This window comes from Sardina pilchardus, chromosome 14 (genome assembly GCF_963854185.1).
Source record: "Sardina pilchardus chromosome 14, fSarPil1.1, whole genome shotgun sequence".
Lineage (NCBI taxonomy): Eukaryota > Metazoa > Chordata > Actinopteri > Clupeiformes > Clupeidae > Sardina > Sardina pilchardus.
Genome location: NC_085007.1, coordinates 9,513,204 through 9,539,594, shown reverse-complemented (window position 1 = coordinate 9,539,594; position 26,391 = coordinate 9,513,204). Strand labels below are relative to the sequence as shown.

The following is a 26,391-nucleotide window of genomic DNA, read 5'->3' as shown; positions in this document are numbered from 1 at the left end:
TGATGTTTACATGTTATGATTACATTTACTTGCTGTCAAGGTATGTGCATGTGTGTCTGTATGTGGTGCGTGTGAGAGGGAGTGTGTGTTTGTGTGAGTGTGAGTGTGTGTGAATGTGTGTGTGTGTGAGTGAGAGTGTGTGTGAGTGAGAGTGTGAGTGTGTGTATCTTTATGTGGTGTGTGTGTGTGTGTGTGTGTGTGTGTGTGTGTGTGTGTGTGTGTGTGTGTGTGTGTGTGTGTGTGTACCTCCAGACGGCGGATAATCTCCTTGAGGGGTAGGGCGCTCTCGCTGCCCCCGATGAAGGTGGTGGTGGGCAGCCGGAACACCTTGTCCAGGTCCGACTCGTCCAGACCGTAGAACCCTGACAGAACACACACCCAGACACCGGACGGAGGGGGAGGGGGGGCGAGGGGAGGTCAGGAGATTGGACGGGGCGCCCCATTCCAACACCCCAACATCAAATACACAGTGGGCCAACGAGGACGGTCACACAAGGAGAAACATAACGTTAGTCAGGAATCACACACACACACACACACAGAGACATAAACACACACACACACACACACACACACACACACACACACACACACACACACACACACACACACACACACAGATACACACACACACACAAAACAAAGACACACAACAATCTGTCAATCAACATTTCCATGACATTAATCAATCAGCCTGATTTGGGGTTTGGAGATGATGACAGTAGCACACATTGAGATTTTAAAAGCAGGTGATTACACTGAGAAACCGACAGACAGACAAACAGAGAGCACACACAAGCTGAGAGATGGAAGGGGGGGGGGTACTTGAACGGCAACACTACAGAGACAACGAGTGATGAGAACAACAGAGCTTGGCAGAGAAGAGGAGAAGCTGAAGCTCAAGAGTGGGGTGGTGGGGGGTGGGGGAGAGCGAAGGGAGGTGCGTGGGGGGGGGGGGGGGGGGTCGTGAGAGGGCGTGATGGCGAGAGCCGTGGAGGATAAGGAAAGCGTGATGATGACAGCCACACAGTGGAACAGGTGTGAGCAGTCGTTCAGTTACACAACATGCGGACAGAGTGAAAGTGCATATCACATACTGTATCACACCACACCAGGATGCACACACATACACCACACCACAGTAGGGGAGATATACACACACACACACACACACACACACACACACACACACGCCACACCAGGATCCACACACCCACACCACTTCCCAACACACTCAGAGACACGCACCAGACCCAGCACTCCAGGGAAGACACACACACACACACACACACACACATACACACTGACACCTGTGATGGACAGGCTCCTGCTGGCTGACTCTCACCAGGGCTCTGGTTAATAACCGTCAGTCAAGTGTTTCGTACTCTAGCTTCAAGATCTCACACTCACAGCATGGCATAAGAAGTGGCCAATCACAGCACAAGATGGCACTAGAGCTGACCTATCACAGCACGGGATGGCGCTAGAGTTGTCCAATCACAGCACAGGAGCTGCAGAGGAACGGCTTCCACTTCAACACTCCAAGGCCTTTACACCTTGGCCTTCCAGAAGAATCCATGATTTATGATGCACTCACAGATATGGGTTTCTCTCCCTACATAGGCAGGCAGCCATGTTCCCTGTGTCAGTGGGGGCCTCATTTTGCTATGCATTGTGGGAGTTTTCTTCTACCATTCTGAAAAAGATCCACGTGGTGGGTCATTTGATGCCTCGATCCCTACGCCTTACGCAGCGTGAGAGAAATGGAGGGTTTAGCAGAAGAGCCAAGGCAGAAATGGGATTATGCCTTACTATCTCCTCTACAACTAGGCTGCGGTTGGGTGTGTGTGTGTCTGTGTGTGACTGTGTGTGACTGTAAAGATTGCCGGTAACTTCCAGTAGTAGCAGAACAGGTATTTCCTGATGTGTGCATTCCCAGTGCCTCCTGACTTAAGATTGGTATGGTGTGTGTGTGTGTGTGTGTGTGTGTGTGTGTGGTTGGTAGCCTCTAGCCGTAGCAGCGCATGTAAAGTGTGTTTACATAGCATGTGTGCAGCTCCAGTGAGTATTGCTCACTCGCTCGCTACTCTCTCCTCTCGCTCTGTGTGTGTGTGTGTGTGTGTGTGTGTGTGTGTGTGTGTGTGTGTGTGTGTGTGTATTCCGTCATTAACCTCCCCAGGGGTAACCTCTGTGTTTACTGATACAGCACGAATGTGTGCACCCCAGTGATCACTAATGTGTACGTACGTGTGTGTATGTGTGTGTGCGTGTCTGCGTCTACTGCCGCCGGCAGCACTCACTGCTCTCACACAGTGGATGTCACCCATTTACCTGAAAAGGTCAACCTCCGCCACGCACACACACACACACCTGAACACACCCACCAACACGTGAGCAGGACAAAATGTACTAGCAGGAAGAGCCATAGGAGCAGATTTAACCCTGTGTGCGCCACCGAACACAAGAACTTCCTGTACTCTGGGAACTCTGTATATACAGTATCTCGACGTATTTGTCAGTCCTGACGTATCTGTCCGTTAAGATGCTGAAGAGAAATGAAACAAGGCGACGTGTCGTGCAACATCTGAAATGTAAACATGGTGTCATCACCCGCAAGAACATTCTGTCCCTTTTCATTTCCCACGAGTACCGTCTTAAGGGCGAACCGCTGTCATTAGGGTAGGCTTATATTACAAGCTTAGTTTCACACAGAAACTCATCAAATGCCCCAACACGAGTGATTGTTTTGTGTGTGTGTGTGTGTACGTATAGACGCTTTACATGACACGAGCAGGGAAAATGTTATGTAAAGCCTCAGTGACACGCCTACACATGCTGTGAGCAGGTCTAACAATTCTTCCGCGCAGAACATACCATACTTCCTGATACCGTGCATAAACAACCCCACAAATTCTCGCTTTCGCACACACAGGGGCTTCTCAGCAGAGCACACACGCATGAAATCGTCAGTGACTCATACGCAGATGCACACACCACCCTAGAGGACTGTGGTGTCTATATGTAAAGATTCCTCGAGGAGAATAGAGGGCTTGTTGTAGCCTGCGACAGACGCTAGCCGCTAGCAGGCAGTGACATATGTGATATGGCTTTGGCCTTGAAAATTGCACCCCCCGCAGCCGCCACATATACACGCCAGGATTGACTTACGTTACATAAGCACCTTTCCTGGCAGGGGACAGATTTATAGTGTGTGGCTGCGTGTGTGCATGTGTGTCTGCGCGCGTGTGTGTCTGCGTGTGTGTGTGTGTGTGTGTGTGTGTGTGTGTGTGTGATTAAGCTAATGTCCCAAAACAAACGCAGCTGGGGTTCCGTCACGTCACTAGATCTGAGTGGGCACAGTGTGCCAACGGCACTGGAGCGAAGCCTGCTGACTTTTACATAAGCGCTTATCAGCTGTGTGTGTGTGTGTGTGTGTGTGTGTGTGTGTGTGCGGAGGGGGAGGGGGTGTGGCAGTGTAACCGTCCTCTACCATAAAGACAAAGATTACAAGATTCTAAAACTAATTAACCTCTCATTAAGTAGAGACATTATATCAGCAATATAATAATAGCTATCAGCAATGACTGCACAAGTCATGAACGCGAGAACGAGAGAGAGTGCGAGAGAGAGCGCGAGAGAGAGAGCGAGAGAGCGAAAGAGTAAGTGTGGGAGTGGTGGCACTGTCCTGAGAGCGTCAGCTGCAGAGTCCAATGACAGGCAGGGTCAAAGTTCAAAGTCCTGCCCCCGGGCGGATGACGTGCCTGTGAGTGACAGGGGCAGACTGACAGTGCTGTAGTCTACTCCGTATTCTGCAGCACGGCTGGGACCAATGACAGCAGCTGCAGCCTCCGCCGCCGTGTCACGAGCTCGGCCTGCACGGGGCCGAGAGGATAGGTGACAGGTGACAGGACGACACGGAGCCTACCGGAGGTCATCGTCCAGCGGAAGCCTAAGATATTAAAGCGCCCGAGAGCGTCCTTCCGCGAGTGTTCCGGATCTACGTGGTGAGCAGGTGGAGAGAGTCACCGAGAGTTCACCGTGTTCATGGGGAGCCTCGGCCAAACACTGTGATGGGACTTAAGAGTGTTGTGTAAACATGGCTATTGCCGTGCCCGGAGCGAGATCAATGCACTGGCAGTGTTGAGTTCACACACACACACACACACACACACACAGACGCACGCACGCACGCACGCACACACACACAACCAGGATTTGGCACCAACCAATTCATAAGGCATTAACATTATTCAACGTCCTCTATCTGATTCCTGCTCTACAGTCTGGGTCTACGCTACAGGAGGGGAAAAGGACCTCACGCACGACCTGACTCCAGATCAGTTAAATCTACACAGGGAGAGAAGAAGAGAGCGCTACTGCAGGGCTGGATGGGGGAAGGCGGCTAACTAGCCGACTGGCTAAAGGTCTCCGTACCTCCGGTGGTGAGCTCGATGAGGCGGCCATTAAAGAGCCCGAGGTCTGAGGTGTGCACAGAAACACACATCTTAACAGTCAGTGCATTGGCATCACATAACTCACTATAGTTCTCCATATTTATCCAAACACACACACATACATACACACACACACACACACACACACACACACACACACACACATTTACTCAATATCACACATATCAATAACATCTAATCAACATCTCATAGCCAGATAGGCACACACAAACATGCACAGACACCTCTATCTAGTCTAGCGCCATGGCACTCGGCTGCAGTGCTTGAGCTAGCCAGGGTTGGGCTGAGGACAGCTCGGGTGGGATGGGATGGGATCAGGGGTTTGAGTGTGTGTGTGTGTGTGGGATGGGAGCGGGGATGTGTGTGTGTGTGTGTGTGTGTGTGTGTGTGTGTGCGCGGAATGGAAGTGGAGATGTGTGTGTGTGTGTGTGTGTGTGTGGAACGGGAGTGAGGATGTGTGTGTGTGTGTGTGTGTGTGAGAGAGATGGGAGGAGGGGCTGTAGGGTATTTGATTGGGCTGAGGAGGCGGTGGGTGGATGATTGGGTGGATGATTGGGCTATTTGGGCCGGTGGTGGTGGAGATGGATAAGTGGAGGCCCTGACCACAGCGTCGCTGGGACTCAACGCCTCTCAGGGGATGACCGATACACGAGACACAGAAGTCTGAAACCAAGACCAGCGCGAGAGGACACAACACACTCCCCTCCATCACCACCCACCTCCATATCCCAGGAGCTCTCAGGAGAGGCCAATGAACACAACCGAACAGTGAGAGCACTGAGGTCTGAGCCTTGATGGACCTGCGTATATATTTGTGCGCATGTGTGTGTGTGTGTGTGCGTGTGTGTGTAGCGGATCTGACATTTCCCTGTGTCCTCAATACGCCACACACAGAGAGGTTCCAGAACGCTGACTGCTATAAGGGCCTCTATCAAGCTTTGTGTGCAGGTTTGACCGTGCATGTTCAGGATGAATAAACAAGCAAACAAAACACAACAAAACAGCTGGCCATCAGTCGCCTGTACAGAGTAATTTTATCTACAGCTCTGAATGCCTACGCACAGTAAGTAAGGAAGACAGATAAAAACACACTATCTAATCTCCGGTCGGGTAAGAAAACCCTCAGAACCCTCACGCATGTGTCAATGCTGTAGGTTATTTGACCGCAGTACAGATTAAGGTCAGACTCGGCCTGATTCTGAGACACAGGATCAATGCCTCCCTCTGTCTCAAGTTGTTTATTTTTGCTCATCAGATAATGACCCTTCAACTTTATCAGCCTGTTAAGTGTAAGTGTGTGTGTGTGTGTGTGTGTAAGAGAGAGGGAGACATGCATATTTAGTAGGATGGTGAGTTAACCGGACCCAGAAAACAAGACTGTGCTGAAATATACTGATTGGATTGCCAGATTTAATTAACTGAATAAGAAGCCTCTGTCTATGTCAATGGTCTCAAACTCCCAGCCTGCAAATCAGCTTCTTGTGGCCCCTTGGCTGTATAATTGTAAAGAGATTCGGTCCATATCTCAATTTTGCGTTTTGTTGGCTGTGGGTCAACGACGATGTAGTAGTCACTTAAGCAAATGTTTGAAACTGCAAATGCAGTTTTGGCAGTGTAGACAAAGAAATGTAGACAATTATGACTCATTCTTCAGAATTCAATAATGAGCCAAGAACCTGTCCAACAACCTTAAGCAACCTTGGACAAAAAGACATCTGCAAAGCGCCATTACGAGCCATCAAGCAAACGGGAAGTCTATGAGAGGGTGCGAAAAGGAGCATAGCTTCAGAGACACGTCTTTCAGCAGAATCAAGAACCGGAAGAGACAGCGATGCAGCCGCGAAGTTAGCTAAGCTAAGCTAAGCTAAGCTAAGCTAAGCTAAGCAACAGGCAAAAGAATATAACGAGGAACCGTTTTTGAATGACTGAAAGAGAACTTATGATTTAGTGTGTGAATACGGTACGCGGAGGAAAAGGCATGTTATTTAGAAAATAAATGCCAGCCTCAAGTACAGTGGCAGAAGGTAAAACACGACGAGCAGGTGTGCCCTATAGCAGTGGTTTTCAAAGTGGGGGCCGCGGCCCCCTGGGGGGCCGCCAGGGGGCGCTAGGGGGGCCGCAGCAAGTTGGGTGAAAATATATTGTATAAGCAAAAAAATAAATTTAAAAAAATCATAAAATATTTATATTATTGTATGTATTGATATGAAATACTATTATAATTGGGTTGTAACGATTACAGTGTAAAGGTAAACCATGATAAAAATGTTGACGTTAACAATTACAGTGTTCATTTCAAACCCCATAATTATTATCGCGGTTGATAACCACGGTCTGGAAACCGTGTGTTAAATTGCGTCCAGCGTCATTAGCCTGCTTTTGATATAGGCCTGTCAGGCTACTATGAAGCAAAATTGGTACCCTACTGATTCTGTTGTCTAATTTGATGGATTTAACCACGATTCGGATTTAGGCTACACCTTTTAAAAGGCGGGGAACATTTTCACCGCAAACGTGCACTGTGGCTGTCATATATAGACACTCGGCGTCTTTTAATGTACATATGTACAGTACATTCATATTAAATCCATTCTACTAACGTTATTAGGAGAATACCGTAACGTTTTATTTTGAGCACTGGTTGTCACTCATTACATAAAACAGATACCAAACTCAAAGTCCTGATAGAAGCACCCAGCCAATTAAACATGACCAAGGAAAAAGTGAACGGGACAACACACAATACCATGCTACTCCTAAAATCATAGATTGTAACATTGCAAGACGCTTATCTTTTCTATGACACCAGAAATATTTTCTTTACCTGGTTCGTTTTTGAATATTCATTTTATGTAATGAAAACATATATCCTTGAACTATGCGTGACTACTTTCCAAAAACCGAATGAAACCTAATTACGTTCACGTACTTTTTAAAGTGACAGGCACTCAATTAGACCTACTGTACACACCACCCCTGTGATATCATTAAAGCACTGATTCTTGAGAATTTGCCTAAAACAGGTTTTAATTTTGAAAAAAAAAAAAAGTAAAATTACAAAATCTGAAGGTATGTCATTATAGACCAAGGTCTTAGCTGTTCAGCAATGTACCGGTGCAACCTCCCCTTTTTGTATTTTTTTCATAAAATAGGCATTTTTCCAGTACTTATACAAGGTTTTTTTAGGCCTAAATAGAAAAAGTATGCTTTTTTAATCCAACAACCATATTTTTTAATTAAAACAGACTATTACTTTAATAACTACACCATTGAAGAAACATATTGTAAGCATATTTAAAACCAATGAAAAATGAATCTGACGGTGTGACACTAATCTGACGGTGTTGACAGTGGTTTCATTACAACATACATTTCCAAAATGAATACCACTCAAGTCTTGCTTGACAACTTTATTTAACTATTTGGTCCAAAAAGCCTCCGTTGAGGACCATTTGGAGGCTTTTTTCACCACCGTTAAGCAGAAAACCTGACGGAGGGTGACATCTGACGGTGGTGACAAAAATCTACTCTTTCACATGATATGCATGAATTGTTCACATTATCCACCCTGTTTGCATCCTATTGCTGGCTACTTCAAACCTCTTCTTAAAAAGTATACATTTATTTTATAATCTAATCTAATATTTTGTATACAGAAGAGACGGTGTTGACATGTTATGGTTGTGACAGTAGCAGTGTCCAAAAATATGAACAACTTTAAGAGAAAATAGCAAACTAATGGGAGCTTGAGTGATCTTAAAGCATGCAGTACGGCTGAAGGTTTGAAAATGAGGTCCTCAAGAATGTAGTTGACCTTGTAGTTGCCTGATTTTATTGCCTTTTATAAATATCTGACGGTGGTGACGAAAATGTGGGACACATTTTGAGCAGCCACGAAATAATAGTAAATATTGCTCAAAACGTACTGTTTGGAGTTTCTAATACATAATACAATGTACTCTTTCATGTGGTAAAGATATCATTAAATTAAATGATTGCTTTTAGTGTTTTTAATCAAGTCAAAATGATTATCTCCTATTCGAGGACAACTGATTTTGTAGGGTATGGGCCAGCATATAATCATTAAATTAATACAAAAATAAAATAAACCTTTAAAATAACCTCATATTTGTGCAAAGGACCCCCTGATTATAACCTTGATTATTTTTGTTCATGGAAATGGTATTAATTTCCAACAGAATCAGCACTTTTCTTAGTGAGACATGTTTTAGGCAAATTCTCAAGAATCAGTGAAAGACAAGTGCAATCAATGTGAAGTACTCAAATTACTGAATATTTTTAGCTATAAGTAATTATGCAGATCTCAAAATACTATAATGTTAACAAAATATATAAAGTTTATGAATTCAAAATATGAAATAGAAACCAGACAAGCCATTTTCTGTGTGTGTGGAGGGTCGAACAGAGACTGCTGTGCATGATCTGTATCCCACTTAAGGCAATAAGGTTTTGCCTATATTTTTGTAATGTAATAAACACTGTCACACTTTTTAAAAAACTATTTCAGCTTGTGTATGCCTATCAGTGCTTTTTTAACATATGAACACATCTTTTTTTTAAATACCGTGAAACGTGTAAAACCATTGCATCCCTAAATAGTGCAAAGCCTATAAAATAAATAGATTTTCACCTATATAGGCCTATTTTATTAACTTATTTCTACATTTGCCGTATCGTTGATGGGTTCAATACGACATCATGCAAAAGGGGGGCCTTGGCCACAATCTAGTGGTATTTGGGGGGCCTTGTCATGGGAAAGTTTGGGAACCCCTGCCCTATAGCAAGAATTGCTAATATTAATTCACTTGATATCACAGACATGTGCTGTTAAATGATAATAAGCAACTAGCTATTTATCAGCTGTTTAAAATGACCGTTTTGAGACCCTACCCTATCATACTGCCCCCTATAAGAACACCTCTTGGACAGTGGCCTGCAGGGGTCATTTGGTCACTCCCTGGTCTAAGTGATCTCATCAGAGTCTCCACACAGCTGCCATGTGGCTCCAGTCAAGAGTCCATCCAGGCACTGTACTGTACATGCTGTGAGAAACACGTCAGGAAAACCCCTATTAGTTGTTAAGCAACAGTGGTCTGGTCTGCATGCTGGGGGGAAGTGAACATGTTCTTTGGACAGCATCCACTGCTCTCGTCTCCTTTTCAGCTGAAGACAGACTCCAGCGGTTTCCAGTCATGCGCCACGCCACCCAGCCTCGACACATTCGCCATCTATCCCCGCTCAACACAACCGATTACGCGCAGTGCAATTCTGATGCTCGACTGGCTACATCTGTGCGTCGAGCTAATTAAGAATGCTCCTGACGAGCTCCGTGTGGAGCAGGGAAGGGTGAGTAGTCCAGGGCTAGGACCCTGGAGATGCCATCAGCAGAGGCGGACATCCCGGGTTCAGAAAGTAAAAGTCCTGCCAAGTATTTGATCCAACCGATGGGAGTAGTACATCAACTCATCCTAATTAGCAGCCAGGTAAATCAGACAATTAGTGATATCACCTGTGTTAAGTGCACAGCACAGGTAGAAAGAATGTATGGCAGGACTTTGACTTTTTTAACTTTCCGCCTCTGGCCATCAGCCACGTGGACCTGAGCTCTTCAGATGGATGGCAGAGATGCTGCTGCTGATGCTGCACGTTGGTACACGAGGGGAGCAGAAACCATCAACACCACAAACAAACAATAACAGCAATAACAACAACAACAACAACAACAACAACCTCCACCCAGCGCAGACCAGAGCACACAGGGACAGCGCTGAGATCGCTGGAAAAGAGCGCCATGGCTACACGCACCAGACAAAAGAGACAGAAGTTAGCCAATTGCAGGGCACAAAGGCTTCCTGGAATGGCTGAACGGACCAATGATGAAAGAAAGAGCTGGAAAAGAGGAGGGGCCTCCCAAGAAAGCCCATGTGACTGCATGCAGTGCCATCTGAGCCAGGGGTATGGGTAGACAAGTATGGGGGCGCTAACACAGACACACACACAAGCGCACACACACACACGCAGTTCAGCACACACACACACACACACACACACACACACACGCAGTTCAACACACACACACACACACACACACACACACACACACACACACACACGCACGCACGCACTCACACGCAGTTCAACACACACACGCACGTCAATACACACACACATGCATGCATGCCCACTAACAGAGACAGATATTATAGACCAGTACTACGTGATGTGGTGCAAAAGTGAAAGGCTAGTGAAACTAATGGCTGTGATGGAGCATGCAGACAACATGAAACTTTATGCCATCAACAAGGCATCAGATGACATCTCAACTGATTGCGATCAACTACGGTTGATGGCGCATCGGTTGTGTGCAGGTGCACAGCAAAGATGGAGATGAATGAGTTTTTTTTGTTTTTTTTACAATGGGTAAATACCAACAAAATGCACCCCACCCCAACTGGAACAGATCCTCTTGGGTCCTCCTGTGTATCTGGACACTGAAGCAAACCAACTACCAAGCCAACACAAAACGGTATTTACCCATTGCAAAAGCAGACTGGAAAGATCAACAAGATGAAGCAACACCTCATGCAGACAAGGGATGACAGATGATGAGGACAATGAGAGGGGGTGAGGGGGGGTGTGAGTAACCACCCTGTGCCAACCCCCCGGCAGAACTGGACGGGTTGGCCAGAACCTCACCAAGCTTGTCCGACGACGTTATTATATCGGTGGGGACGCACGAATCGAGATCGGCGTCCATAATCCCGAGGGGGTCCAACTGGGCAACATGATGCCCACGAATCTGTAAGGAGGGGAGGAGGTAGGGGGGGTGGGGAGTAACAGAGGAAGAGGAAGGGAGGAAGGAGAGAGGAGGAGGAGGAGAGAGAGAGAGAAGGAAGAAGAGGAAAGAGAGGAGAGGAAGAGGAAGGAGAGGAGAGGAAGGAAAGGAGGGACAGGAAGGAGGAAGGAGGGAGGAGAAGAGGAGGAAGAGGAAGGAGAGATGGCGGAGAAAGATACGGGGAAAGGGGGGAACACCAAAGGAAAAGGGTGGAGACAAGAGACAGGACACAACCAAAGAGAAAATAAAGAACAACAACAGACAGGACGGAGAGATAGAGAGAGGAGAAGCAGACGGGGAAGGGGAGACGCAACATTAACACACACTGCAGCATTACTACATATACACACACACACACACACACACACACACACACACACAGATACACACAGCTCCATGGAGCGTCTCTCACCGACTTCCTTTAAGCCAGCAGAAACTGCGGCATCGTCAAAATTTACACAACTGATGCCCAAAGGATCAAGCTGGGCTATGGAATGTCCTCTCACCTGCAAACAAGGCAACGGCTCAAACTCTCAAACACACACACACACACATGCAAACACAACTCTACTGCATGTCTACTTGTCACTACCTTCTTTTCATACGCTCTGCAGAATGCAGATATACTCATGGCACTTACCCAGGAATCCTGTATGCGCATCATGTGTTTGAAGGTTCTTATATCACCGGTACATTCATAGCTAATTATATCTATACCAAGCACTGCCAACTGTGTCTAGTCCTGTAGCTTGAACATGAACTGAAACCCAGCTTGGAGCATAGACAGACACAGCTACTTGAATATTAAATAACAGGCACTTTGGTTGTTGTGTTTTCATTTGTATCATGACTGTGCATTGACTACTGTATGTCATTGTGCATTGACTATGAAATAACTTATGTTTAAGTACTGAACGAATAAATTCACAGCACAAAACTACTTATCTGACAAGTGTTTGGTTAAACTAATCTAATGCTTTTTCTATAAAGAGACTTACCTCCCTCTTTCTCATGAGATATTTTGACTTAATTTCATAAGAGTCTGACTTACTTTTAAGATATATTTGGTCTCATCAAGACAAAATGTGCTTAATGCACATTTGGCAGCCAATCTGGTACGTGTTAGTAATAAGCAGTAGCCTGTACAGTATCTTAATAATAATATAATAATAATACGAATAATTACGTCTGCAAATACCACTAACACCTTTACCATTACCTGCTATTTGGTTAGCCTGTTTGTCCTGTTAAACCTGGCCAATGCATCAGGCATATTGCAGAGGTGAATATAGGGCAAGTGTCAGGAGTAGTGAAGCAGGTATTTGCACACACAGACATATAGAACATATTCCTTGTATTTCGGTCCCTTTGAGAGAGCAAACTTCACAGATACAGTACGTCAGAAAGCTTCAGATCAAACACAGTGTTTGTGTGCACAGGTAAGGCAGCCCCTCATGTGCCTCATACTCAGGCAGGGAGGGTTGGAGAAAGGGCTCAAAGACTGACAGGCTCACAGGAACAGGAACAGGGACATTTCAAATCGGCACCAGTGAATGCGGCTGGAGGGACAAATGAGGCGAGTTCCAAATCTGCCTCTGTCCAAGCCTTGACTGTGTGTTTGTGTGTGTGTGTGTGTGTGTGTGTGTGTGTGTGTGTGTGTGTGTGTGTGGCCTGACAGAGCTGGGAACACCGGATTAAAAAGGGAGATTTCTGTGGGGAACTCAGAACTTTAAGTGACGCCAAAAACTCAAACACAAAACGTAGGACTCGGCGTGCTGTAGCCTTGCACACAAACACTGAGTTTGAAATGAGAGCAAAGACTTTGAACCTTTGAGTGTGTGTGTGTGTGTGCATGTGTGTGTGTGTGTGTGTGTGTGCGTGTGTGTGTGCGTGTGTGTGTGCGTGTGTTAGACTAACAATAACGGCGTATGCGAGTGCACAGGTCATGTGCTGAGTGACTGGAAGGAAAATGAGGATGTGAGAGCGGGACATAGAACAATGATTATATATATAAATATATAATCATATACATAAATATATATATATATATATATATATATATATATATATAGAGTGAGAGAGAGAGAGAGAGAGAGAGAGGGTGTGTGAGAGAGAATGTAGATGTAAGACAGACACAGAACAAAGACTAGGCATTGTAGAGAGAGAGAGAGAGAAAGCGAGAGAGAGAGAGAGAGAGAGAGAGAGAGAGAGAGAGAGAGCGAGATGGTGTGTGTATGCTTGTGTGCATACAGTATGTATGCGCAACATGGCGGCACTCTTAACGTACACGCCCTAGTCGTGACCTCGGGACGAAAAAGCAAAGAAGCGAAAGTTGCATTAGTATGGAAGTGATTTTTATATGGACAGCAACTCTGTGGACTAAATAAGCCAAGACCATTTCTGCAATAACAGGTAGTGTAGCCATTTGGACACAATGATGGCATGTTGACCTATAATGACTAGTGCATAAAGGATGAAAAATAGCACAAAGCACTCTATGGTTGATCAGATCAGTGTTATGTGTGTGTGAGAGAGCAGAGAAAAAGATGTGGCGTTTGCTTGTTTGTGTGTATATGTGTGTGTGTGTGTGTGTATGTGTGTTGCATATATGAGAGAGATAACAAAGGGTGCAGAAATGTAAAGTGAATGAGCACAAAGGACTGAAAGAGAGAGAGAGAGTAAAGGTGACCGAGTTGTGTTCTGTGTGAACAGGTAGGCACATGAACAGAGAGACAAAGAGAACAATGACACAAAGACAGAGGGTGTCAGCGTGTGTGTATGTGGACCACGCAGAAAGTGTGTGTGTGTCGGTGTATGTCTATTAGTGTGTGTGTGTGTGTGTGTGTGTGTGTGTGTGTGTGTGTGTGTGTGTGTGTGTGTGTGTGTGTGTGTGTGTAGTGAATGTGTGTGAGCGGAATGTACCTGATCTGGGTCTGATGTGGGACTGGACAGCCAGATATGTACGTATGTGTGTGTGTGTGTGCGTGTGTGTGTGTGTGTGTGTGTATGTGTGTGTGTTGTACCCGGTAGACGTTGATGAGGAACTGGACATATATAGGCTGTATATGTCAGGGTGCGTATGTGTGTATGTGCTGAGGGATTGGACGGCCGTGTGTGTGTGTGTGTGTGTGTGTGTGTGTGTGTGTGTGTGTGTGTGTGTGAGTGTGTGTGTGTATTATACCTGGTAAGCCCTGATGAGGGACTGGACGGCGAGGTGATCCTCTACCAGCTTCTCCACGTTGGGCTGGGCCCCCACCAGGGCCTGGGCCTGGGAGAGACCCGACAGACTCACGCCCAACGGGGGAGGACTCTGGTACGCCGTGCCCGGGGGGGCACCCGCATTAGCGTTACGGAAAAATATATCCCAAGACTGGAGGGGGAGAGAGGGAGAACGGGGGGGGAGAGGGAGGAAGAGAGAGGGGGAGAGAGGAAGTAGGATTGTTAATCTCAGGCACGTATGCTTGATTTCAATGTCATTGTATTCTGTATGCAAACATTGTTTTCACTTGTCCTTCTATCTAAAAAAAAGTTTAGCTGACAAAAATGTTTACGTAACTAGGGATGGGACAAAATATAGAAAATATTGTATCAGATATTGTAATATCTTATAGGAACGCCAGCACCAAATATCGATATCTTTATTAAATATGCAGGTGTAACCAAATGGAACCAATTCAATCAAACCAATAGTACATAATCTAACTAAATGGAACCAATTCAATCAAACCAATCGTTCATAATCTAACTAAATGGAACCAATTCAATCAAACCAATCCTACATAATCTAACTAAATGGAACCAATTTAATCAAACCAATCCTACATGCTAGTTGCTACCTCAGGATGTCCTGTGGTGGCGTGCATCATAAATGAGGTAAACTTGCAGTGAAGTAGAAACTGACATGGAGAGTGTTTATTCTTGCTAGGTTACGAAGTTTTGATTGGTCAGCAAGAAGTGACATTGACGAGCACAGCACTGTTCTAAAGGTTGAACAAATTTCAATGTTCAGCGCTCCAAGAGCTGCAGTAAAAAAAAAAGTCAGCGCCAAGGGCTTTTTTTTTTTCCGTCGAGGGCATTGAGCGCTGGGAACACTGAACTTAATAGAACTTAGGAAAACAGCCGCCGTCGGCGCTAAACAAAACATGATTGGTGGACACAGGCCCTTACTTCTTCAGTTGCAGATACTGAGATGAATCGTAGCTGATTTTCTATCAATGTACTGAGCTTTGCAGAATCGCTGCAACATGATATTATCGTTATCACGAGTCGACCCAAGCATCCTGACCGTATTGAGTCATGACTTGATGACTCTGTGATTCCCACCCCTAAGCATGACGGAGAAAGACCTCAATGTACAATGTGCTGCAACGAAACCGTCCTACATCTCATTTCCTGTTTATTTCCTGCAGATCACCACTATTGATTCGGCCCCAGTAGTAAACAACGCTGCCACCCCTGGAAAGTTGCCAACACACACACACACCCACCCCACCGCTGTGCCAACTGGGCGCAAGTGGATGTCCTGCCAGGCATGAGGTTCCCCTCCAGGCAAATCTCGGTCGCCATGGTGAGGGGTTGGCCTACCTTTCTGCTGAGTCACCCAAACGCCCTGATCTGATTCTGAATTCAGTCACGACAAATGAGGAACGTGTGCTTTTTGTGCAAACATGGCCCACATGGCCCACACACCCACCCACACAGACCCTCCCACACCCACACACACACACACACACACACACACACACACACACACACACACACACACACACACACACACACACACACACACACACACACACACACACACACACACACACACACACACACACACACACACACACACACACACACACACACACACACACACACACTTCAGCCAAGCCCGAGGATGTGGGGATGTATTCCGCAAACCTCCCTGATTTGACGTGACCGCTCACAGGGTTTCATAAGCGCTGTGGCCCTTATGCAACTCGGGACAAACTTTTGGAACGAGCATCTGCTGTCCCAGTTTACTGACCTAAACACACACACACAGCAAATGACTCTCAGGGATGACAAGCCAGGATAGACCGACACACACACACACACACTGATCTCACTAAGACGCTGGCCTAGTTCTGGGGAGAACTGATGACACACACCGAGTTCCTGACTCAGACATACACACACACACAGGCCTGACTCCAACACACACACACACACACACACACACTCCATCTCTCTCTCTCTCTCTAAATCTGCCTCTGGTCCCGAGGTCACCCTGCGTGGCTCCTAGGTCATCACCTGACCACATGACAGAGCAGTGGCAGCCAGTGACCTGACAGAGATGCGCTAACAGGCTTTCCAGCTTTAAGAGGCTCAAGGAGCTCAGGGCGTTAAATTGGTGAAGGCAGAGAGAGAGAAAGTCAAAGAGAGACAGAGAGATGAGGAGAGGGTGAGAGAGAGAGAGAGAGAGAGAGAGACTGGGGGAGATAAAGACCTGTTTCTCAATGACATGAAGAGTGTAAGAGATAGTGATGGAGAGAAAGCGATAAGGAGCTATTTCTCAATGACATGAGTGAGCAAGACAGAGAGAGAGAGAGCAATAGAGAGAGAGAGAGAGAGAGAGAGAGAGAGCAGTGTTTCTCGATAGCATAAAGAGAGGGAGACAGAGCGATTGAGAGAGAGAAGAGGATGGAAAAACAGAAAAGGAGAAAGAGAAAAGACAGTGTTAAGGACAGACTGAGAATGAAAATAAGGATGACAAAACAAAAGTCTTTCGTCCTTATACGTTTGTCTGTGTGTGTGTGTGTGTGTGTGATGAAGAGAGTGTGAAGAAGACAGAAGACTAGATAGGAAACAAAGAGAACTCTATATTGCAGACTGAAGGCCAGAACTAAGGGGTGATTCAGCATCATCACAGTGCTGCATTTTCCTCATCCGAGCGCTGCTCTCTTAAGACAGAAGGGATGCAACAATACGCACTGTAGCTACTGTTAATCTGTATGTGGCAATCAGACAATGTGGCAGGATATATTGCAACACACACAGTACATCATACACACCCCACACTCCTGCAAGCTCAACCCTGGAACCACACCTCACTTAAACCATCTGAGGGAGGATTTATGGCCTTTGGGAGTAACTCCCACCCTCGCAATGTCGGCTTGTGAGGTTCATATCTGAGCACTCGACTCATTTGAAATCCATTCCTAATTGCCGAGAAATATTCCGGAGGTTTGGCACGAAAAGAGTTTCCATCTGCTTTCAACCACCTCCAGAACTCTTCCAGAGTTTGACCCTCATTCCCTGACCCGTCTCTAAAACTGCTTTGTACCACCTCTAGAACAAACCCTCATGTACACCTTCACTACCTCCAGCCAAGGTTGTTGCAATGGTATCCAGTTTGGGCTTTCTTATTCCCAGTAAAGCCATGGACAGGCTCCAATACGTGCAAAACTCTAAGTGCAAGTCTGCTCATCCACATTAAGTTCCAGCAGCACATCCGCCAAACCCACTCTAGCACCTCCACAGGCACCAAGGTCACATCCTGCATTTCGCACCAAATCCTACTCACATATAAACCCCTAAATGGCAGAGTCCCCCCCTACTCCTCCCAGCAGCTACTCCACCTTCTCCACCCCTGCACCATGTCCCAGAACCTGCAGTACAGGACAAGGGTCCTCTCCATCCCCCCACGCTAGACCTGTGGACTATTAGAGACATAAGGTGCCTCATGCAGCGTTTATACATCCTCCCTCGCTCCTCGGGCCTCGATCCTCACTGATCTACATAAAGGATGATGGTGCGGCAACAATGGGATAGTCTATGCCTTCTTCTATTTCTCTTTATGTAGATCAGAGAGAATCGAGGCCAGAGGAGCGAGGGAGGACATATAAACGCTGGATGAGAGGCACCCATAACCTTCAAAAGTGGGCACTTCCCCCACCCTTAGGAACGCACTCCCACCACATTAAAGCAAGTGGCGCGCTCGTCAGTGCACAGGACGAGCGTCGCTGACGTGCGGCCCCATATGTTGAGAGGCACATGACACCCCTGCATGCCATGCTGGTGGCGCAAGCCTCGTCACGTGCCGTGTGCTCTAGCCCTGACCCCTCCTGCAGAATCTTTAAAATACACCTGTTCGCCAACATCTATTTTCTGTAACAGTTTACTTTCTCATGCATAAAGCGACAGGTACATTGTGTACATATATTATTATCATTACTATATGTAACTGTACTAACTTCAACTACATTCGTAACACATTCATAACACATCTACGCACAAAATAGATCTGTCTGCCAATGTGCACACAAACGCACACAGACTTGCACCGCCTTTTCTGTATGTGCACACAAACAGACTCTATGTGTGTACACGCACACATACACGCAAACACACACAGTATCTAAATATATGGTTCAGGTTGGGGTGGGCCGAGGGGGTTGATTTCCCACAGGCAGCTAATTGGGTGAAGCAACAGGAGAAGAGCCAATGCATGGGGGCCGGTTAGGAGTTAGGGTTACAACCCGTGGCCCCACACACGCCCCACACACAACACACACACAGACAACACACACACAACACACACACACACACACACACACACACACACACACACAACACACACATGTCCTTTGCCAAGACACAGGACACATGCAGACGACACACGATCACCTAGTGTACGCAGGTTTTGGGCCAAATGCAGCACAAAGAAACATAGCACACCTCATGGCAGAGTGCACATGGAGATTCTAGAAGAGAAGTGCACGTGGTAAGAGATGGGGTGTGTGTGTGTGTGTGTGTGTGTGTGTGTGTGAGTGTGAGTGTGAGTGTGAGAGAGAGAGAGAGAGAGAGAGAGAGAGAGAGAGAGAGAGAGAGAGAGAGAGAGAGAGAGAGAGAGAGAGAGAGAGAGAGAGAGAGAGAGAGAGAGAGAGAGAGAGAGAGAGAGAGAGAGAGAGAGAGAGAACATTAGCATTTACACTCCACGGAATAGGCCTATATTTCACCACTCTGTGAAAAGGTCACATCTGTGATCAGGTTCTCTCTGTAGTAGCAGCTAAGTTCATAACACATCTAGGAACCAACAGGATGCAGATGGCATGGAAATGTCAAGGTCACAGGATACAGTCTATTTCACACTTCTCTGCCACCTACAAAGGATTGTTTCATGTCTTTTAAAAAGTTATCTGTTCCGATCCCTCGTCACAAAACCGGGAAAAATGTCAGTCCCTTAGGGCAACATCACACAAAGTTACTTTTTGAGCAATAGTACAAGGCAAACACACAACCAGAAAAACAAAAAAACAAAAAAATAACTGACGCCCAAAATTCATGTGAATGTACCCAAATAACAACAATCAAGATCATCGCCAGTAACATAGCTCAAAGTTACTGTCAAAGTTATCCCATACAGTATATGTCACCATCTTAACGGCCATCTAAGCCTTCTAACCCTTACCCCGGGCAAGTCTAATATGGGGCAAATCTGCTCATGTTTCAGAGCACTGCTCGCCGCTGCAATTAATCTTTCCCGCCAGAGCCAACCCACAACTTCTCCAGAATGCTGTCTGCTGTGCCGAGATTCCCTTTCCCAAAGCCGGCCCACTTTTTAGGGGAGGGGAATGTTTTGGGAAGGAGGAATGTTTTGGGAAATCAGCCTGCTTTGGCAGCGGTTATGGGTGGAAAGGGATGCTCAAACCTCACTTGGTGAGTCATGTGTTGCGTCAGCGATGAATGAGTGTTAAGAACGGACAGAAAACCCAGTAGGGACTGTCCTGGGGCACTATCAGTTTCAGTCTGATCTAGACCTGATGGCAAATACAGTTTTGTTCTAATATTGATTTTGTTCTGTTGAGATTAAGCACAAGTCAAGATCATTCTAATTCTGATATAAATCTGAGAATAAACAATGGTTCATTCTAATCTATGTCTGACATTACAAAACCAGTACATTCGGATGTAGGCTTGACATTCATGAGCAAAGTACAGTCTGACTGATCTGGGAATGACATCAATAAACAGATCCATTCTGATGCAGGCTTGACACTAACAAGCGCAGGTTTGTTCCGATGTGGGCCTGATGTCGGTTATTACAGTAGTTCTAATCCTGACCTGAGATGAACAGGGACACTTTTCTAATCTATGCTTAGCTGTGATAGCATAGCATCCCATCCCAAAGGGAAGTTGATCTTTTAGATGATTTCGCAGATGATCCTTGTTAGGTAGGAGGGAGGTAAAGAGAGGGAGGGAGAGAGAGAGAAGGAGAGAGACAGAGAGTGGCAGCTCTTATACAACACCTGCCGGAGAAGGAGACTGCCATTAGGGTCTGAGACGGAGACTGCCCAGAGGAGGAAGTGAGTAAGTGACTCATTACGAAACACCACTGCCCTTCTCACAGATGACCTTGAGTGCTGAGCCATGCCAGCCGTTCACCGACTTTCAACGTCACGTTCATTTTCATCTACCTTTCTCTTTCACTAAACTGCCTACCCATTTCTCTCTCTCTCTCTCTCTCTTTCTATTTATGTACTGCATAGGTTCCTCTATTTACACAAGATCAAAACACAGTCACGGGCAGGCAAATGCATATGCAAACACACAAAACATGGACGGAGGTAGGGTTTTCCTAAGGCCAGTTTTGTCTCCCTTTCAGTGCCCTGTCCAAGGGCACATTTGAGGGCATAGGTAGTGTACATCCGTCTTCAACCCCCCCCACCGTGCTTCCCTGGCCAAACACGGGCAGACGGGGGATGCCAAGCTTACCTTGTGCACACTCTTGGGGTTCTCCAGCCAGGCATAGTACATTTCCTCAACATAGTTCGAACTTGTTCCATTGAGGAAGGGCTCGGCAGCGACGGGCGCCGTGTAGCACCGGATGTGCTGGAACGTCCTTGGGGCGCCCGCTGCCGCCGGCCGCGTCTGAGAAGAAGCGCTTTGGGCAGTCTGTGAGGCCGTGAGAGGCCGCAAGCGTGCAGCACAAGTCCTTAAGCGGTGCATCGCAGTCTTTTAAGCAGCGCACGGCTCTCCTGCCTCTCCCAAACAGTGCACTTCCCGGAAAGCACGAAGGAGAAACGGTCCCAGAAACGATGACTCAGATGAAACTTGGAGCCGATCCGTCTCCCAGTGAAGAACTCTGATGTTGACAATCCGACTCTGTGGAGACAAGTGGCAAATTAAATCGACTGTGGTATGATTTCACAATAACTTAATCTTATCCAAGTAGGAGACATTCTGATAAAGGCATATCTCAGTTATTAACAACATTACTCATCTACAGTTTAGCGATCATAAACAACTGTTGCTATACTTAATGGTGAGTTTACAAACCCATATTAGCTTGTTGCAAGTAGTTAACAATCACTAAGCAAGTTGTTCAACTTGGAATATTTTAACCATCTGTTCTTCTGCTCTTTATATAGCCATGCATATTGATGCTCATTTACGTTGCGGCTATGGGTAGGTCGGCTGGCGGGTTGTCCAATTTATCGCCAGGGTAGCAAGCTACGATAGCGCGCATATTAGCCTAATTTCTTATCCAGTCACATTTATCTGATCTGGAAAGTTGAAATGCTTTTAGCCGCATAACAGGAACACAAGATAATAACATGAAGTTATCTACAGATAAGGCAAGCTCACTTGACATTAGCTAACAATGTTGTTAGCCTAACATCGTTAACTTAGGTGACATTGACTGGCAATAACAATTTTCCCCACAGTTCCTGCTAACAGCCACCTTCTCTAACGTTACCGATCCCAACTTGCTTAACGTCCACGATGATAAACTTACTTATTCCATTTTAGTGCACCCATCACAGATTTTATGATTTTACCACCAGCAACTTTCACTTTGTTTGCTTAATTTAGCTATGTGGAGATAGGATACAAATATTGGAGCTGCTTGTTTGCATTATGGACATGATCATGGAACTGTTTAATTTCAATGTAACGTTATAACGTTAAGTTCCATAGTAACGCTCACTTCCCTTGACAAGCGTTGGTACCTAACGTTTTACACACTTTTATCAGGAAGTTTATGTACACGGAGTTCACATTATTTCGTAAAACATATCGCAGGAGCATGTGGAAAGCTATTTCTGGTGCACGAGTGAAGCAGCCCTCACGTTTCCTCGGGTAGACCAACGGAGAGTTAGCTAGCTGGTTCCAATGCTAGCCTGCTATCACTAAGGTTAGCTAGGTAGCTAGCTAGAAGGTTTCGTTAGCTCATTTATTCTATCCTGGCAAAAAATCAAAGCCCCGAATTACTTTGAACTTTGAATTGTACCTTACCTTATACGATCGTACAATGCTGGATGGAGTTACACAGAAAACACACCACAAAACCCCTGTTCGAGTCGAAACGTCTTGCTACGGCTTCCTTGCAGTTGCAGTAACGTTAATCGTATGCAGCATCTGACCAGGCTTGGAAGGAACACACGCTCCCTGCGTCACACTAGCGTCAGACGGCATGGTCAGCACTTGAAAAATAGGCCTACCCTATTAGGTGTGCCGCTTTGGTGCTCTCACACGAGGAACACGGCAGATTTAGAAACATCACTAACACACATTTTATCAAATGTATATTATGAGTGTTTGCTTTTTAACAGTAGAAGCACAGCTGGCCTCATATCATGTGTGTTGATTTACCGGCAGCAGGTCACTGCAGCTAACATCGGCACGGTTGGATGTTTCATAGCCTAGGCCTACCCTAGGCTGATTTTCAACGATTTTCAGGGAGCAGATTTTACAGAAATGCACTTTTCAATTTATGCACATGTTGGGTTTTTATTATAATTATTTTATTATTATTATTATTATTATTATTATTATTATTTTAAATCCAGATGTCCATCATAATATGACTTGTAGACATCTCCAGTCAATGTAACACCTGTGTCTTCATTATGGACTTTAATCTGATGAGATTTCTACTGAGGACCAGCCATTTTTCAGAGCAAAAGATTTTTCATTAGCTGTTCCTTAATTGCTGATGAGGAGTGGGGAGTCACTAGCAAATTGACATCTTCAATACGCCGAGGGCTACGAAATCACTATCCAAGCCAGTTTAGTGACTTGACACATTTAAAAACGCACACAATTGATTATATCCCAAAGACTTGGAACAGCTCAAGATGTTTTCTGAAATCAGTGACATGATTACATCTATCTGTGCTGAGTTGTGGAGCAAGACGTTTGTGGACAACTACAGTAGCTTCTGATGGACACTGACCCTCGGAAGACTTTGTCCTGTCTTGAGAAACAATTACACATGATCTACTCTAATCTAATCTGAGTTATTGCTTTGCTGTCAGAGGTGGGCGGTGAGATGAAAACCTTCATCCCCACTGAAATTACTTGAAGCAGGGAGACAGACACTCATGTGATTGTCCCTAGGATGCTTGCTTACAATCTGCCCAAGAGGTTGAATAATAATAATAAAAAAGTTTGTGCCTTTGTACCATAATTTTTTATTGATAACATAACGATAACATCTTAACACATTTCCTTAACTTTTAGAACACAGACCACATTGGAAGAACAGAGCAGCAATACCAGGAAGAGTCAAGAGAAATATAGAAGTAATAATAATAATAATAATAATAGTAATAATATTGTTGTTGTGTAATCTTACAGGATTCACATAATCTCATTATACATCATGAGATTATATACAAAACCCCCCCTTCAAAAACAACAAGCCGACAGATCTCAAAGGCGCAGCGTCAGAGAAACCATAAGCAAAGCAACTGAAACCAATACGGGCAATAGGATTAGGGATCAAAGGACATAAAAGAAACACTACAAATAGCTGTGGCTTGATGTTGTAAGAGCAGCGAGGTGTCACTAAAAAAAGGAGGGATTCGGCACTAATAAACTCTTTCCCCTCTGTCTCTCTGTCACACACACTCACTCACTCATACATTCACACGCAAAGACACACACACACACACACACCTTTGTTTCATCACTGGCCTGGGACGTTACACCATAATTTTAAGAATGCTCTAACCCCCACAGTAGTAATACTTTGCATAACAGTGTGATCCAATTACCAGTGCCATGGGGATGCACAGGCAAACACTGGCTTCTTATTGCCGTAGAAGAACTTCGCAAACTACTACTTAATGACTTGTCTGGCGAGTATGGAAATCATCTCACTGACTCAGCAAACTCGCTGTTTTCACATCCGTTTGTGAGGACCATGTAGGTCCTCTACATTCATGGCATGTTGCTGCTGCAAGTGACTTTCTGTTATAAGGGCCAAAGTGAGGCGGTGAACGTGGATGTCTGGCGCCCTCTATGTGTTGCAATTATATTTCAAGTCTCAGCAAAATAATATTGCAGCGCAAAACAGGGGCTCTCTGTAAACTCTGGACTGTGTCCATGGTAAACGCTGCAGTGCTTCTGCATGATACTCAGCAGTAAGTGAACTTCCAAAGCATGCAGTTCACTAGCATCATCAGCACAACTAGAGACACAATTTCCCATGATGCACTCTCAAAGCCAGTATGACAAGCTTGGATTGTTCAGGCAGAATAAAAAACTGCACAAATTAAGACTCCCAAGTCCTCCCAGTTAAAATTCATGACCATCCTATCCTGCTCAAACAACAAGAAACCCTGTACAAAAACATGCAATACAATCATTTTTACTTATGCCTTGATAGTCATAATCGTCATTATAATCATAGTCATCATCAGCATCGTCATCATCATCATCTTGAGACAAAAATTGGTATATGCACAAAGTTAATAAAGAAGATAGAGGATCATAACTCACCAGCATTCAGTAAAAAAAGAAATCAACGATATGAAATACAGGTAAAAACACCAAATGTATTTTCATGTTGAATTTCATGCAAATAGATGCCACCTATGTTATCACTACATACTTGTTGTTGTACACTATACTGTATGTATGAAGTCTTTTAAAGTTATTGTTATATTCATCTGTCATATTTGAGTATTTGCACTGTGTGTCACAGATAGGAGAGAGAACATCACTATAGAATGTCAGCATGCTGTTTCAACCGCTGTTCCGAGGGGATAGAGGCCGGTGCGACAGATGTGGCCCGGCTGTGGGCCACGCCCAGTACGGATTCCTCTGCTGTCTGAGGAGGGGTCAGAAGGCAGTTCTTTATACATTTTATAAACGTTCTCTACAGGTTTTGATCTCTTAACTCGCTCTAACTTAACATAACCGGCTCTGGAGAAGGTTGAGAGTTGAAAACACTGAAAACCCAGGGTGAAAACTTCTCAAAACCCTTGGGTGTCTTTCTACCAAGAGTCCCCCGACATCAAACCAGTAGGGTTCCACATGACAATAGAAAGACAACAGATATCACATTGTAGAGGAGAACAAAATTTTTTTTTTTTTTTTAAATCACAAGAATGATATTAAACAGATATGCTGCCACTGAGAGAATCTGCTTCACATCTCATTATGTCGTCATCTCTTTCTTCATTTCATATCTCTACACAGATCAAATCTGCACTCAAATAATAGGATAAACTGTGCAGGTTACCAGGAAGCTCTTTGCATTATGTTATTACTTATCTCCATAGCAATGCATTCTATTCACCTTCAGGCTTCATATTGTCATTGCATTGTGGCATATGAGCAAACAAGGACATATGTGCCTTAATGAACACATACACACATGTAAACAAACATATATGGGTGCTATACTTGTGTATGTGTGTGTGTGTGTGTGTGTGTCTGTGTGTGTGTGTGTGTGTGTGTGTGTGTGTGTGTGTGTGTGTGTGTGTGTGTGTCTGTGTGTGTCTGTGTGTGTTTCAATGTAACCATAGTTAATAAATCAGCTCCACTCACAAATATCCAATGGGAAATAATAGCTCTCTAGAAGCTTATGCTGCCATACATTTCTGTAACTAAATAACATCCATGAGCTTATTAACCATGATCTGCAGCAGTAGCAATTGTTTTCAGCACCTCTTACAAAGAAAGATAATTCTTTCACCTTCACAAGAGCAACAAAAGTATTTCTTGTTCACCTCATCAGTTAAACAAACGTGTAATGCCCATATAGACACCACATTGAGTCTTACAGAAACACAT

At 45.2% G+C, this 26,391-nt stretch overlaps 2 protein-coding genes across 32 annotated transcripts in view; both read right to left on the bottom strand.

Annotated features, from left to right (window-relative positions):
- The window catches only part of ogdhb (oxoglutarate dehydrogenase b), a 35,664-nt gene extending 12,911 nt beyond the window's left edge, over nt 1–22,753 (bottom strand). Inside the window, exons 1-5 of one of the 2 annotated variants that reach the window (XM_062555156.1) lie at nt 22,603–22,753; nt 21,079–21,468; nt 14,513–14,701; nt 11,744–11,837; nt 247–362 (exon numbers count right to left, since the gene is read on the bottom strand). In XM_062555156.1, coding sequence (XP_062411140.1) covers nt 247–362; nt 11,744–11,837; nt 14,513–14,701; nt 21,079–21,312 — 633 coding nt within the window. In that variant the 5' untranslated portion in view covers nt 21,313–21,468; nt 22,603–22,753. Of the gene's footprint in view, nt 1–246; nt 363–11,192; nt 11,296–11,743; nt 11,838–14,512; nt 14,702–21,078; nt 21,469–22,602 lie in introns of both variants that reach the window. The other variant, XM_062555155.1, reaches the window with a different exon arrangement.
- A 1,011-nt stretch (nt 22,754–23,764) lies between these two features.
- Nucleotides 23,765–26,391, bottom strand: part of LOC134101444 (calcium/calmodulin-dependent protein kinase type II subunit beta) — a 74,432-nt gene continuing 71,805 nt past the window's right edge. For all 30 annotated transcript variants that reach the window (XM_062555124.1, XM_062555125.1, XM_062555131.1 and 27 more), the window contains one exon: nt 23,765–26,391. This exon is cut by the window's right edge and continues 1,680 nt beyond it. The gene's annotated coding sequence lies outside the window, so the exon portion shown is untranslated.